The following is a 16823-nucleotide window of genomic DNA, read 5'->3' on the forward strand; positions in this document are numbered from 1 at the left end:
GAACCCAGACAGGAGCAGGAGCAGGTGGCAGCCTGCAGCTCACCCCAGAGCTGCAGGTGTTCCTCCTGGGGATCTCTTCCGGTGTCAGTAGTTTTTACAATTGAAGATACTAAAGTGGCCTGCACTGGGCTCCCAGCAGAAGCTGCCAAATCCAACCACCAGCCCCTGGTCCTCATGTGCACTCTGTCCAGCTCTAGATTCTGGGCACCTCTGTCTCATTAGGGAACCACTCCAGGCAGGTCAGGCCCCTGGTTCCTCCCTACAGTTCTGGGCTTCTCTTTAGGTCTCTAAAAGGATATTTGAATGAGATTCACTCCTTCCCTCCTGACTTCCCCGTGCTGCTTCAATGACCAGCACCCCCTCCCGGCCACACTCAGGGATGCTGACTCCCAGACCTGCTTCCCACCATGTTTCTCCTCAGAGGTGGAGCCCTGGTAGCAAGTGGCATCCTGGACATGGGCCTCTGGGTGTCTGGGGAGGCCCTCAGGGAAGCTTGCCTGAGATGGTGGTGCCATCATCTGCTTGGCCTATGTGTCATGGGACCTGGTGTGGGGTCAGAGAAAGAACCAAAAGGAGGAAGAAGACTTCCCTACACAATACCTCCTTAGGCTCAATGTGGCCTTTTCATATCTTCAGGTTCCTGACTAGGAGTGCTCATATGGCAGCAAGCTCCGGGGGGCCAGGAGAACCTCGCAACACGTGTGTGCACACGCCCCTGCATGTATGTGTCCACAGGTGCTTCTTGGGGGGAAAAACCCCAGTGCTGTGGGAACAGGGTAAGGAGTCAGGCTCGGGTTGTCAGATGGGAAGTTCACCCAGGAAATCATCAGAACTTCCTGTGATGATTTAAGAACTGAGCTGAGCTCCTTTAAGGGAGTGCCTTTAACAATGACCTTCAAAGGGGACAGGCATGTTCTTTGAAAGCCAACTTTGATAGGGACAAAGGTGGAGACTTCCTCCCCTCCCCAGACCCCTGAGGGCTCTGGACTTTTAAAGGAGGTCACCACGGAGCCTGAGGCCCACAGCAGTGGAATACTGATAGGACCCTTTCTGACCAAGGCTGGGTTTCAGGCTCCCCTGTCTTCTTCCCTATGACTTGGCTGTGGTTCTCTCTCAGTCTGCCAGCACCACACCCATAGGCAAGAGGGCTGACCCCACTCCCTCTGCCTGATGTCCTGGGTGGGATTAGAAGACTGATCACCCCTAACTGGTCCTAGTTTTCTGCCCCAGAGACCTGCCAACCCCTTGTTCAAGTCCTTATGCAAGCCAGTTTCTTTGATTCAAGGACTTCTAGAGGAGCCTCTCCCTGACCCTCCAGGAACACCCACGTGGTCCCTTTCCGCTCCCTGCCTGGGTTGTCCAGCACCCTGTCCCAACTCCATAGCCACCTTCTGCAGGAAACCTTCCTGATTGCCCAGCTGGTATCCTCCTTTTACTGTCCTCTCAAGGTCAGGCCTTTTTTTGTCCTAGGGCCTCATCCCACACCACATTTTATTTTCATCAGGCTGGGATTCTTCACCACAGTGACCCTAATCCTGGCACAAAGTGGTACTAAGGAAAAGTTTCCTGCATGTACAAATGGATGGGGGATTCAGGCATTTTTTATCTTGTTAAACACAACACACACACACACACACACACACACACACAGGGGGCTGGGGAGAGAGAGAGAAGAGAAAGAAGATTACTCACTGAACCACATCCCAAGTCCTTTTTGTTTTTTATTTTGAGACAGGGTCTTGCTACTCGATACATGGCTTAGGGCCTTGCTAAATTGCTGAGACTGCCCTCAAACTTGTGATACTCTTGCCTCAGCCTTCCAAGTCACTGGGATTACCGGCATGTGCCACCATGCCCAACTTTAAAAAATATTTGACACAGGGCCTTGCTTTGTTGCCCAGGCTGCCCTAGTGCCTGGGCTTAAGTGATTCCCCCACCTCAACCTCCCAAATAGCTGGGTCTACAGGCTTGTGCTATTGGACCAGGCTCAAGGCATTTTTCCCTGGCTCAACTGTCATAGATTTTGAATGAGGATCAGCAGATGTTAAGTCTGCCCTCAATAGTGTCTTGGAGACTCATGATCAGAGGCCTAATTTTCTCAAGAAGTTTGACTCCTGTGTAAGCTTTAAGATGGAGCCCGTGACAAGGCATTATGGCCCAGAATTACTCTGAGCCAAGGTGTGGCCCAGATCCTGTTTCATCTGCAAGCTCCAATTCTAGCCCACCCAGGGCATGGCCTGTGGAGATATGGTACCCCTTGATAGGTTTTAATGGGCTCTGAACCATGACCTGTCTTGATGATTTTCATGAGGGATTTTGTTCTTGATATCCTAGCACCACCTACCCACTCCCATCTCAGGCTGATAATTCACAGGAACCAGGTGTTATGGTTTGGATATGAGGTGCCAGGCAGCTCCTGTTAATCCAGGAATATTCGGAGGTAAAATGATCAGATTATGAGAGCCATGATCTGATCAGTTCATCCTAGTTTGAATGAACTGCATGGTAACCACTGTCAGGTGGGGTGTGGCTGGAGGAGGTGAGTCACGGGTATGGCCTGGAAAGGCTCATCCTCCCCGCAGCCCCTTCCCCCCGGTCTCTGCTTACCCTCCATGAGCTGAGCAGCTTTCCTCCGGTGGACCCTTCCCTGGTCATGCCCTGCCCTCTCCTCAGGTCTAAGGCGATGGAGTTGGCCGTCTAAGGACTGAGACCTCTGAAACTGTGAGCACCAAATAAACTTTCCCTCCTTTAAGTTGTTCTTATTGATCATTTTGGTTAAAGAGACACAGAAACTAAGACACTGGGCATGTCTTAGACTTCTGGCTCAGGTGGGTGACTGCAGAGCCTGACCTGCCCGCTTTCGAGTGTACACTGCATCGAGTGAACGTGGCATGCACACACATGTGCCCCCTCCCCTGCAGAGCCAGAGAGAGACATGCTGAACCAGAGGGACCAGTTTTATTAGATTCCAGCAAGACTATACAGCACATGTTTCATGCAGATTAACTGTGTCTTTGCTGCCCCTGGGGGAGGAGCACTTCCACTGCCAACTCCTTCGATGGCATATCAAGGGGTGGGCGTCAAGGGGACCCTTCGATATATTCTGCATGAGGGACAGTTGGGATCATGACTGGGGGTGGAGGTGAGACAGTGGGCAGCTGAGGGCCCCTGGGGCCTTGAGTCTTCAGAGGTTCAGGAACCATAGGACCTTGGTCCTTTGCTGGTGCTGGCACCAGAGGATCTTGATCCTTCAGAGGCACCGGGATTATAGGAATTTGCTTCTTCACAGGCTCAGTGACGGTGGGAATTTGATTCTTTGGAGACTCTGAGACGATAGGACCTTGATCCTTGGCTAGTGCTGGGATAATGGGGTCTTGGTTCTTCACTGGCTCATGGAACACAGGGCCTTGATTCTTTACAGGTAACATAACCACAGAATCATGATCCTTCAGATGCTCAGTGGCCACTACATCTTGACCCTTGACTGGCTCTGGGACCACTAAACCTTGATCCTTTCCAGGCCCAGAGACCATGGGATCTTCACTCTTTATAGGTGCTATGACCATGGCACTTTGATCCTTCTGATGCTCTGGGACCGTGGGACCTTGATCCTTAGCAGGTGGTGGGACCACAGGACTTTGATTTTTCCCAAGTTCAGGGACCACAGGACTTTGATCCTTCAGAGATGCTGGTACCATGGAACCATGATCTAAAACTCTAGCTGAAACCATAGGACTTTGATTCTTTTCAGGCTCTGGGACCAAGGGACCTTGATCTTTGGCTGGTGCTGAAATCATGGAACCTTCATTCTTTAAAGGTACAGAGACTCTGTGATCTTGATCCTTGACTGGTTCTGGGACCATGGAACCTAGATCCTTTGGAGGTTCTGGGACCACAGGACTTTGATCTTTCAGGGTCCCTGGAACCACAGGACCTTGCTCCTTTGGAGGTCCTGGAACCACGGGACCTTGCTCCTTTGGAGGTCCTGGGACCACGGGACCTTGCTCCTTTGGAGGTCCTGGGACCACGGGACCTTGCTCCTTTGGAGGTCCTGGGACCACGGGACCTTGCTCCTTTGGAGGCTCTTGGACCACAGGGCCTTGATCTTTCAGAAGCCCTGGGACCCCAGGGCACTGATCCTTGTCTGCCTCTGTGGCTACAGGACCTTGATTCTTACGTGTCTCTCCAGCAGGTTGGACTGGGCTCCTGCAAAGGAGAAAAAGGTGGTCACTGTGAGAACAGAGCTCAGGTCAGGGATAGGGCAGAGCACAGATTGCCTGATAAGACTTGGCCTCGTGGAGCCTGGGCAGGGCAGTTCTTGTTGGCAAGTCAGGAGGAGAATCTGATTTTTGTGTTAGTAAAAAACATGGGGTGGGGTGAGGGGGCAGGCTCAGGAACCAGTCATTCAATGCGTTTGCCAATTGATTATAACCTGCCCGTGGCACAGGGGACGGTGCCTGGGTGACAACGACAGTACTGCATCCCGTGGGCATCCCAGTTGCCAGTTCATCCCACACTCCACCCAGGCCCCTACTTATCCCTCCAGGATTGTGGCCCCATCCTGGGAGCTCCATCTTAGCTGTCCACTCACGTGACCCTACAGGCCAGACTACTCTGTCCTTGTTTTCAAGAATTCCAAGTTTATGTTCCTTCCTAGTGGCATTGTTAAGGGCTGACTTCTGGGAAGGGCAAGGGGTCCACAGCAAAACCAGAGAGGGGGCAGTGGGAATGTCTTCCTCCCCAACCCCATAAAGGGAAAAGTATTTATTACTGATATTATCTAGAATAGTAAGCACAGGATAATAATAAAAACTAGATTGGCTTTTAACTAGTTCCAGTATTGCTTTTAAATTCTCTAGAGTCAGAGTACCCTATTATTTCCTACAACACTCCCACCACACCCCACCTTTGGTAGGCAATTAGCTGGGACTCCCCATTCAGGCAGTGAGGAGCCTTGTCCCTCCCTCCATCCCCACTTCCGTTTCCTTACTCTCCTTGAACACTTGCACTCATTTGCTCCAAAGATTTTGGACTTATTTCCTGTAGCCAAGAGCCCAAAGCTCTTACCAGAGTCCTCACTGCAGCCACCTCCCTCTCCTTTGGCTCGCCCACCTGCGGAGAGCATGTGACAAACATGACCACACGCAGACCTGGCCAGCCCTCTGGTGTAGAGCACACACCCCTTCCTTGCAGGCCAGACTGTAAGTCACCACTCAAGAGACCAGCACCACAGACCCTGGCACACCTAGGCACATAGCGCCTTCCAGATCACTACTCATAAAATGCGGCAGCCCTGGGAAGCACACAGATCTAGATTTTAGATGAAGAAACTGAGGTCCAGAGAGGGCAAGTGATGGAGGCAGTGAGAAGACATACGGGGACTAGGGTCTGGGTCTTTCTGCCCTCGGACCTGTGTTCTTTCCCCTCCCGTGCCCGGGCATAGCAGATGCTCAGTACAAGTTAGTTCTTATTGTTACTCTTACACTTTACGACAAGGTTTGTGAGCTTAGAACCACGTCAGCATTTCCACCGTTCCTCCAAGCTGTCAGAGGAATCGTCTTACCTGCTTCTTACCGCTGCTTCAGTGAGCCCTCCCCCTGGCACCGCTTCCCCAGATCACTACGGGTCAGTCTCTCTGGGCCCCACTTATCATCTATTCACTGGGAAGAGCGAAATTCCTCAGAAATTTGTGATGATTGAGGTCTATACACAGAGTCCTTTGAACCAAGATAGCATTGAGCAGTTTTATGATTATTTCTCTATTTAGTTAGAAGTAACATTACAGAAATTTGGGCTGTTTTTATTCTGCTGAGTAATCGTGATCTAGAAGCTTTTTGCTGTATTTGGCATCTCAAGCTGCCTGGGGCTGATCCCTCTCATCAGGGGTACATTGTGGCGGGCAGCCTGTCTGTCTAATTCTCCTTGCTGTCTCTGAGCATCAAAGTAGGGGGAGAGCTGAGGGCCTTCTGGCTCAGCACAATGCAGAGGACAGTTGTCCTGGTCACCAGTAGGACTTAGTGTTAGAGGACAGAGCCAGGCAAGCCCGTTGAGGAGTATGCAGAATTCAAAGATGGTACTATGACCTCTCTAGTCATTGGTGGCTAGCCAGAGCGGAAAATGAAAAACTGAATTCAGAATAGAATCGAGTAGGGAATCCATTAGTGTTATCCTCTCAGGACATGAGGTGAGCTAGGCACAGTCATCCTATTGGGGCGATGAAGTTTAGAGGACACAAAAGAAGGTGACCAGGGCTAAGTCTAATCTGAGGGGCTGGGGCTACAGAACTACCCAGTTAGCAGGCAGGGGAGGGCCCTGTTGGCATGGAGATCATAAACAAGGCAGGCCCATCTGCCATAGCCGTAGCAGGAAACAAGTTTCTCTGGATATTTACGGAATTGCCTCCCATGCCACCTCTGAACCTCAGTTTAATGAACCCTCTCAGTCAGCTGTGTGCTAATCCCAAATTTGTGAGGATCAATAACCTTATATTGCTTTAATTAGTAAACAGTTTCCCTTAGTAGCTAAGTGTCTTTAATCATGGGACAGTTTAGAATTAAGATTAGAAATAAGCTAATTAAACCCAAACTATTACCTTTTTATTGTATTAACTTTAGGAAAAATCTGCTCTGACTTAACTGGAAAGTATGTGTAATGTTTAAGATAATTTGGCATATTAGAATAACAGATTCATTTTGTGATTGCAATATAAAATGTATAATTGAATAATTAAGTTAGACTTGTAATTTATTTTATTTTTTTCTTATGTACTTTTTTCTTTTTATAAAGAAGCTTATAAATATAGTAGGATATCAAATGAATAATTAAAACCCTTTTGGTGGACTCAGGTGGCACACACCTGAGTCCCAACTACTGGGAATGCTAAGATGGGAGGATCACTTGAGCTCAGGAGTTCCAGACCATCCTGGGCAACAGAGTGAGGCCCTGTCTCTAAACAAACCCTTCTGGGATGTATTACTGATGATAAAGTCCTGAGTATCTACCTCCTATATTTTATTATGAAATAAAACCTGGGGGTAAGAGGTTTGCCTGGCACTGGGTCCCTTTCTTGGGCATTTTAAAGATAAATAATCCTGGATATTATAAATAAGCAGATCAAATGGCAGAACTCTAACTTTTCTTCATGTTGAGAAAAGCAAAATTCAACTTCTTATTTGTACCATCAAAAATTCTGGTGAGTGGCACTTGAGAGGAAAGTAAATAGGCATTAAACCCTTACAAGTGACTGCCCTTCGTGGCATTTGATGGGATGAAGTAAAGGGAGACAGGATCCAACCTGTCTGCAGGGCGCTTTGGGGGAGAAAAGCTCTGGCTTTGCCCTGGCACTGCCAGTGAAAGCCTGGCAGGCTATTTCTTTGCACAGCTCCAGGCAAGCCATTAATCTATGAAATTAGACTTGTAATTTAAAGTTGAAAAATATAAGAAAGCTACAAACTGTACAAACAACAATGGGACTTTTGTGACAACCCAATAGCCACCATATTTTTATGCTCCATTTATTTTAAAGTACTGACAATTTAACTTAAATTATTTAGGGAAATTAAGTTATAACATTCTTCTTAAAAGAGATTGTGACATTCCACTGGATTTTTGATTTTTATAAATTAAGTATTCATTTTTAAAACCAAAGCGGCCTTGTCAGGTTTTCCTATGCAAAAAACGGCCCTCAAGGACACCATGAAAACCTCATTGGCGCTGACTCTTGCCACTTGTCTCCATAGTTCCCTGCCAGTCTCCCCATCTGTAAAAAGCCCACCCACTTCAGTGGTGCTGGGGGCCTCACAGTGCTGAGTGAGACAAGCTGCCGCTTCGGTGGAAGAGAGCATGTGGCTTGGCTGGTAGATGTGGGCTGGATTCACCCTCCTCAGCCACAGGCCAGCTGTTCTTGGGCATGGCCAACCAACGATTGAACCTGATTCTCTGGGCCAGCTGCAGATACTCTCAGGATAGCACTGGACACAGGTCCTCTGCCTCCCCACCTGGGCTCCCTGTCAGTTCTGACCTCTCAAAATTGAGAAAGACCAGCTGCATTTAACTTAGCTTCTGGCCTCTCATGGCCTGAGAGCTCTTGGGCAATTACTCAACCACGCAGACCTTAGTTTCCCCACCTGTAAAATGGGGATTAAAAATTAAAGTGTCGGGTTCTGTTAGGACAGAGGATCAGAGGGTCCCATTAGGCAGGAACCTAAAGTCATAATTCCTGGCATTTGTAGAGTGCTCAGGTGTATTATACAAATAAATCCATCCCCATGGTAATGGTAAGGATGGTTTATTTCCTTGGACTCAGGCAGCATGGAGGAAGGCCCTCCTCTGACCCTTTCTCCCTCTTTGGTCCTTCCATGCTGTTTACAGCCTCTCTGTGCTGTGTCTGCTGTTTCTGCCTCCTGGGTCACCTCTTCCACCCCTTTTTCCTGCAGAAGCCCTGAATGTCCTTGAAGGCTTGGCCTGGGTCCCACCTCCTCACAAGTTCTTCCTGTGCATGTGTCTCCAAATCAGTTTCATTTGCAGCTCCCTGTAGCATCACTTTACAGTCTGTCTCCACATTCCTGGATACCCCAGCTGCCAGTCAGCTTTCCCTATCAGACTGTGAGCTCCCCAAAGGCAGGGGCTGTGCTTGTCACCTGCAGCCCCATCGCCCAGCACAGCATCTAGAACAAAGAGGCCAAACAGAAAGATTATCATTGCTGAAATCTAGCTCACCCTCTATTCCTGGCCCCACCCAGGAACCCAGAGTCATCCAGAGTCCTTGAGATCCTCCTCTCCCTCAAAACCTTCACCTAATCCCCCAGCCCCGTCTATTCCACCTCCACTTGCCATGCATCATCTCTCTAGACCACTGTCACAGCCTCCTAACTGGAGCCCCAGGTCCCATCTTTCTGGCTCTTCTCCAAAGTATTCTCCATACTGAGGTCATTATCTTTCAAGAAAATAAACCTGGTCCCGTCCCTTCACAACCCTTCAGTGGCTTCTCCTTGCATGGAGAATAAAGAATGAGGTCTGTTCTGTGGTCATCCAGCTGAGCAGTCTGCTCCCAGCCCCCAGGGTTCATCCTGTCCCTTCCACCTGCCTAGCTCCTTCCCATTTCACAGCTTTTTCACATGCTGCTGTCTCCTGGGAAATTCTCCTGCCCCTCCTCACCTGATTAACACCTGCTCACCCTCACGTCTGCTCGCTGGAGTACTGCAGAACCTTCCCTGTGGCCAGGCCCCCCCCGCCAGCTCTCCTGTCCCTGTAACTTTCTTTTCTCTTCTTTTTCTTAGCAATTTCTTATATTCTTTCTGAGTAATGTTTCTCCTACTAGATGAAAATATTCAAAGGGGAGGGAACAAGTCTGTTTTGTACACCATTGTATCCTCTATACCTAAAACTGTCCCTGACCCAGGGAGGTCAGACTAAATACATTCCAATGAGTGAACACACAAGAGCCTTTTTGGCTAGAGATATAGCTCAGTGGTACAGTGCCTGCCTAGCAAGCATGCAGCCTCTGGTTCAATCCCCAGTGCAGGAGGAAAAAAAAAAAAAAATTAAAATTAAAAAAAGCCTTTCTGCTTTCTGTGCCAGGTTCTGACCTCTTTGCAAAACTTAACCTTCCAAGGTTAGTTGTGACTTCCTAAGTCTGAGACACTTCACGTTCTGCCTTTTCTTGTTTCCACAGAGACAGTTAAGGCCTCCCGAGTACACACACACTGACACTGGATCTGTGCTTTACAGAGTCAGAAGCAGCATCACAGGGCCCTGTCCTAGGCTAGTTGGAGAAAGGCCTCCATTGCCTCCCACTGATTCCTTGCATACAATTCTGATCCCATAATCTGTCCGTATTTATTTTTTTTCTTTCCATATCGTCTCCTGTTGTACTATCAAAGCAGACCAGAGGTACACAATGCTCCCAGCATAGGGTCCTGTCCTAGAATCCCCTGCCTTCCACAGGGTGGAAAAGCCCCAAGGAAGAAAGAGACCTTTATTAACTGGGCAATAACTATGCGCCAGGCCTGTGATGGAGGTTTTAAGATACACTGTTACAAAGGATTTAAAAAGGAACCTCTTGGAGGAGAAACTGCACCCACTGGCCCGAGGCTGATAGAGCTGAATTCCAGTGTCCACCCAGCCACAAGGTGGCATCATGGCTACACAGTCTCCAAGCCTCAGTGTCCTTATCTTTAAAAGGGGGATTAGCTGAGTCACACAGAGTGACTCCTGGAATCCAGGTTATGTAAATGGTAACCACAAAGAGGGACTTACGATCTGGCAGAGTGGGCAACGAGCTCTCCTACAGCCACATAGCAAATGCACAGTCGGCTCCTGATGAAAACATGGGCCTTCCAGCACCTCAGTGGGTGGGTGGAAGGAGTGATCACACACACTCGGAGCAAAGACGATCAGGATGGGAAGAGTAGGGACCAGGCCAATGGTGCCACAGAGGCCCCTGGGAGGTGGGTACCAGACAGGGTGATATCATGGCTTTGTTCCCTGCCTGCCCGCCTCCATGCCCTGCACATGGCTGTGCTTGTTAGAGACAAACAAAGCTCCTAACCCAGAGATGGGAACACTGCCCTAGGGGGATTGCCAAGGAAACAGTCTTGGAAGGCTCATTATTCCTAGGAAGGATCTATGGGAGGCACGTTCTCTCCCCTCTCTCCCCCACAGGACTCAGTGAGCACCTCTAGCTCAGCAATCCCCATGTGGCTTGGTAGTTATCTGCCTCTCCTGCTAGACCGTGGGGCTGTTTTTGCTTCCCTCTGTGTCCTGAGTACGTAGCAGTGTCTGGCTGACAGGAGTACCTGACAGACATTAGCGGGAGTAATGAATGACTGGTGTGTGCCTTTTTCTCTTTATTTCTTTAATTTTTTTCTTTTTTTCCATTCATAGGACAAAATCTAGTAGGCTCCTACTCTGTGATAGGCTTTGTGCTTGGAACACAAAACTGAGACCTGGTCTCTGCCTGGAGCAGCCCCAAAGAAAGACTGTTAAAGCACACACTCCAGACACCTGCCACCCCCAGCACACAGGTGCCACCCTAGCCCTGGCCCCGAACCCAGAGACTCAAAGGGCTCTTTAAGGGGCAAAGACATCTCTTTGCCGGAGAAGTCTTCCCTCTCTGTTTCATGAGAGCAGACCCGAGGGCAGTGTGTCTCCTGGGTCTCTGCTGTCATCCCCTGGTGCTTGACTGTCCTTGGGATTGGCATACCTGCCCCAGTGAGGTGGCCTACTCCTTGGTGACCACTGGCTAGAAATGAACTTCCAGAAACTTGTGTTCAATTGCTCTGCACATCCCTCTGCACATCCCTGCCCGGACCCAGGGCTCGAACTCTGGAGCCGCCCTCGGGGGCACCATGCTGCCTGCCCCAGGAAAGCCTTTCGGAGATCAAAGTGGCAGCAATTGTGTCCTTATTCCTGGCTTCTCTGGGTAACACAAATGCCACAGAAGTTGCACACTTGGCTTCCAGAGTCCTCACTGTCCCACCTGGTACTCTTAACATGTCTCAGTTGGCTCCCATCCCTTGGGATTGTGAGCCCAGAACTGAAAGTCATGTTGTAGGTGAGGTCTCCAAACAGGACACACTCCTCTGTCCTGGAGCCCACGCCTCCTCTCATCCGCCCCTGCGGCTCTGCTTCCTCAGGTCTGCAGTGCTGGCTGCCAGTCATCCATTCCCCCTTTACCTAGAAAGCCCCCCTCAGTGACCGAAGATTCAGTTCCAGGGCCCCTTCCTCAGTGGGACCACCTCTGACACCCAGTCCCAGCTTATTCTCAGTCCCCATAATCCCCCTCCCCCTGTTGCTCCCTCACCTCTGTTGTCACCTGGTTCATAGCTGCTTCTGGTCTAGGCTCCAAGGGCAGGGACCATCATGTCTGCTGCTTCTCTCTTTCCTCTCTCTCTTTCTCTTCCTCCCTCCCTCTTCTCCTCCCTTTTTCTCTTTCCTCACTTTCTTGTTTTCTTTCTTTCAAACAAAATGTTCCTACAAACATTTTAAAAGTGCCTACCATGTACTAGGTCATTGAATATAGTAGAGATCCAGAAAGTTCCAGTGTTGGGCTGGCACATAGGAGGTAGCCAACATCCTGAAGAACTCATATAAGATAAGATCAACTGCTGACAACCACGTTAACAGGCTACACACGTTTTCCTATTCATAACTACCGTAGCAGCCTTTTCTGTCTCTTTCTGGATTTCTAAGAGGATTAAACATTGGTTCTCACAATGCATCAGGCAGAAGATAGAACTCATTCTCTTATCCATTTTCCAAAACTGGAAATCAGGCTCAGAAAGGGGATGTAAGTTGCCGAAGGTCACACAGGGAGCATACAGCAATGTCAGGACCTTAACTGAAGAGCTCCTTCTCTACAAATATAGAGGTTCCAAATTTGCCACATCTGACTGGGTTCTACTTGACCTGGCCCTGACTAGTTCTGGCTAGAGTCAATGACTTCTACAGGTCTCAGATCAGAGCTCCCAGCTGCATTTGCTGAGAGACTTGTTCCTTTACTGACCGGTCCTACATGTTCTCAACCCTGGCACCACCACCGCTACCACCCCATTCCCTGGCCCTGGTTTACTTTGCCCCTGGCAAAGAAGACAGACCCAGAAAGCAGTGTCTTCTTGGTCTCAAAGTGCCCGTCCCCACTCTCATCATGAAGCCCTACCTGTGTGGCTGCCAGTGTACCAGCCGAGGGCCACAGAGTCCACCCAGATGTGACTCATTACCACCAGAAGAGCACCTAGGACCACAGCTAGAAAAATATTTGCCACCACAAGGCTTAATTCTGAGTGGGAGGTGTGGGGGTGAGCTATGCTGATCAAATCCTGCATCTGTGACCTTCACATGACTCCTTTGCCACAGATGAGAGCATTAGGAGTCGTACATGAGGGAGAGAGTGAGGAGGCTCCTGTTCAGGAGGAAGTGTGCCTTCTTCCCAGCAGGAATCCTGTGATGGCCCAAGGACCAGACAGAGGATGAACTCTAGAGTCACCCAAACCCGGTTCCAAATCCTAGCTTACCACTTAGAAGTTGTGTGACTGTTCTTAATCACTTTTTGATTAAGATCTTTATCTGTTTTGATTTCTTTATCTATAAATGGGGATAATGACAGACTAACTTTATTGTAAGGATGAAATTAGACCAAATGTATAAAGCCAAATAAATGTTCAATCCTTCCCGTAGACTGGGCCAACTCTGCATTTCACAAAAGCCAGACCAGAGGCCGGGGGTGCATTCCTAGTTCCTACCTTTCTTTACCACTCTGGAGCCCCTCCAGGAGGAGGTGCTCCAGTGAAGATCAGGGAAAGGGTTATTCTAGGTCACCGGGGGCTGGGGAGGGGGGCTGTGTTTTCTGCTCTGCTATTTACTTACTTATTTATTTTACTGTCATTAAATACTTTTTCTAGATTTTATCTGCTAAGAAAAAATAAATTCCCAGTTGCACCAGCAATGTTGTAAAAAGCATCTTTGGTTGTGTTAACACAAAGTAAACAAAGTCAAGAGCAAGACCGATGGTCTCAATGGGCCACTAGCAATCTGATAATCCTGTTAACAACCCTTTTTAAAATGTAAAGGCCTGGACTAGGGCCACCAGAGAGAAATGGCTCAGTTCTTGTCTCATTCTGTGCTCCTGGGAACTGAATAATCAATTTCTGTCCTCCCCTTCTCCCCATTTAAAGCAAAGGATGGGATCTTGAGCAATCAATCAAAATTGGCTTAATGTATCCAAAGGAGATCAATTCAAATGAACATGTAATTGCAAAAATGGAATCTGTACAAGGTGATTTATAGGGTTTGTTCAGACAGGAGGGACCAGATGAAGGGCTGGGGTAGGGGAGGAGGGTAGCAAGAGCCGTCTCTAAATGGTCTTAACCTCAGGTCAGTATGTGGCCGAGGGAGTGGATTTTCCTTGGGTGGCTCCAGCTACCATGAAGTTTGGAACCAGGAGAGATAGATAACTGGGCAGTGGTGGTCAGCAAAACTACTCAGGAATTGAAGTATTGATAGGAGTGTGATGCTTTCGTGTTTATAGAGGACTTTGTCACACATCCCTGTCAGTCCCTCAAAACAGTCTAGTGGATTAGGAACAAGAATCTATTGTTCTTATCCTTCCCATTTGCTATTCCAAACTCCAGAAATGACCAGATTCCTTTAATATGCTATCCTTTGTTGGCCCAACTCCTACTTCCTGAACCTGGGAGACAAATAGGTTTGGAGAGTGATGGAGACTAGAATTATTATCACCTCTTTGAGGCTTAAAGAAATGAAAAGACTCAGGGAAGGTCACACAGCTGGCAAAGAGTAGAGCTTGGCTTTAGAACCAGGCCTGTAATTCCAAGTCCTTTCTCCTATGATGTGGCCCTGGGGTGGGGTGGGGTGGGGAGAATGCCTTTCTGGCATCCTCGAATAAAAGGCTCTTCACTGGGCAGGGGGTAGGATGATGTAACCTCTTAAGATTACCCTGTAATTAAGGGCTCATGATTTTATGAAATCAGGACTGTTTAGAAAAAGTGACTACATAAAGTGCAGAGGTACACTGGCCAGAACAGAGGCTCTGCTGTCGCTGCGATGCTTCTTAAAACCACACCTATCATATGAGCAGGGACAGTTACTAGACAGAATAAAGCCTTGTGGAGGCACGATGGTGACTATGGAGGCACAAGCGAATGTGGTCATTCACACATTCATTCATTCATTCATTGTCCATTCAACAAATACTCCAGAAGACATTCTCTGTGATAGGCATCGGGCCAGGAAGTAGGCTACAAAAATGGACAGAAGGAGCTGGCCCTTGCCCTGGGGGAAACACGGTCCAGCAGAGGACACACACATGAGTGAATGACACAGGATATATGGTAAGTTCCGTAATGGAGACACACAGTGAGCATCTTACCCAGCCTGGGAGGTACGGAAAGGTTTCCTGGAGCAGTCCCCTGAGCAGAGTCTTGAAGGATGAATTAGCCAGGTGAGAAGCAGGAGAAGGGCATTCTGGGCAGGCGGGACAGCGTGGGGAAGGTATGGAGGTGAGAAGCAGCATGGCGCACTGAGAGAACAACAAGCTTCTGCAGGCCACTGAGGAACCCGCGGATGGTTTGAAGCAGGGTGTGACATGGTCGGATTTGCAAGTCTAAAGATCCCTCCAGCAGCTTAAGCCAGTAGCAGTGGCAGTAATTTATTCCTTTCAGCATCTGAAACTCCCTTGGCCTCAGATAAGATGTCTGGGGCCATCTGTTGAGATAGTTATATACAATGCCAAGTTAACAAAATGGAGGGTCACTTCTATGAGGACAAAGGACAGAAATTCAAGCTCGATTTCACTGTTTGAAATAAAAACACAAAAAGATGGTCTCTCATCCAATACTCCAGGTATCAGATGACAATTTTATTTTGGTATCTCTAGTACCAAGTGCATTTCTTATGAATGAAAGTCTATTGGCCCATTCCATTCTGTAGTTAACCATGCATTTTAGTCACCTAATCAGTTTATTTAGTGCCCAAAAGAAAAACGCTGTATATTTGACTGAGACAATTGTGTTTGAGTTGGTGTGTGAAAACCCGATCCAATTCTCATTTTCCCTCCGTTTGTGTTTGAGCTCCAGGATTTCAAGAGGGTGCTGAGCCAGCCTGTTGGAGGGCAAATAGCCCAACCAGAGTGTGACCCTGAAGGGTTGGGGTGCAGTTTTCACTGAGTTCCACTTGTCCAAAACCTGATTCATCTCAAGCCAGCCCAGCCTCCTTCAGGCGAGGGCAGAAACAGCCCAGGCTGTGGAATGGAAGTCCCTGCCTCTAGTGCTTCCTTGGTCTTCCAAGCCCAGTCACATTCCTTTGAACTTCACTTTTCATCAGTTACTTGGGGCAAACCTTTGCTCCACAGCATTGATGGGGCAGGGTGCAGGGTGCTCCATGGAACAACAGAAAGCAATGCTTTGTAAACAATCAAGAAATGTAAGTTGTTAGGGGCTGGGATTGTGGCTTAGTGGTAGAGTGCTTGCCTCGCATGCATGGGGCACTGGGTTCCATCCTCAGCACCACGTACATAAATAATAAAAATAAATAAATAAAAGGGTATCGTGTCCATCTACAACTAAAGAAAAATATAAACAAAGAAATGTAAATTGTTAGAACATTAGGAACTCTTTAAAAGTGTTCTACTTTAGAGTGTGTAATATGCATAACGAATTCATAGTTACTGCTTGTCTATTGGCAAAAAATTGAACCCATGCCTTTCAAGTACTATCAAGGGAGGGGAAGGGCCAGAAATGCAGGGTTTAGTGTCCACTGTATGTCCAACCATCCTCATGTCATGTCCTCCCCATTCTGCTCCCCTGAGCTGAGTACTAGTGCCCCCATTTCCAGAGGAGGACACCAAGGCTCAAAGAGGCTGGTGAAAGACACAACGCTGCACAAGACAGATTCCCTCCACCAACACAATGATGGCTGAGTGCACTGCCAATGTGAGCCAGAAGCCACAAGGTAAATATTAAGATAAGCAAGGATGCTGGCCCTAGCTCTCCTTGTTGTGGGTATTCTAGGATGCACTGGGTGTCGTGAGGAAGCATGTGCTCAATGGCAGGCGGCGCCTGCCTGGTTCTGCAGGTGCGGTCCAGGAAGTCTATCTTCCTGCCTAGCTGACTCTCTTATCTCCATGTCCTCAGATGCCACCGTCCCAGCTGTGCCAGCCTCAGTGGGGCTGGGGTGAAGCCTTGCTATGAGCTCCATAGGCTGCATCCTGAAAGAAGGTTTTTATACCTGTGGTCCTGAAAACATGAACTGCTTTAACACATCCGGGCAGTAAAAGGACCTTGAGACCATGATGGCATGCTAAGGGC

At 48.5% G+C, this 16823-nt stretch overlaps 1 protein-coding gene across 2 annotated transcripts in view; it reads right to left on the bottom strand.

The window, feature by feature from the left end:
* Positions 1 to 2951: 2951 nt before the first annotated feature.
* The window catches only part of Map6 (microtubule associated protein 6), a 70343-nt gene continuing 56471 nt past the window's right edge, over positions 2952 to 16823 (bottom strand). For both annotated transcript variants that reach the window (XM_047518531.1, XM_047518530.1), the window contains one exon: positions 2952 to 4206. In XM_047518531.1, coding sequence (XP_047374487.1) covers positions 3081 to 4206 — 1126 coding nt within the window. In that variant the 3' untranslated portion in view covers positions 2952 to 3080. The remainder of the gene's footprint in view (positions 4207 to 16823) is intronic.

The sequence above is a fragment of the Sciurus carolinensis genome, chromosome 11, assembly GCF_902686445.1.
Source record: "Sciurus carolinensis chromosome 11, mSciCar1.2, whole genome shotgun sequence".
Lineage (NCBI taxonomy): Eukaryota > Metazoa > Chordata > Mammalia > Rodentia > Sciuridae > Sciurus > Sciurus carolinensis.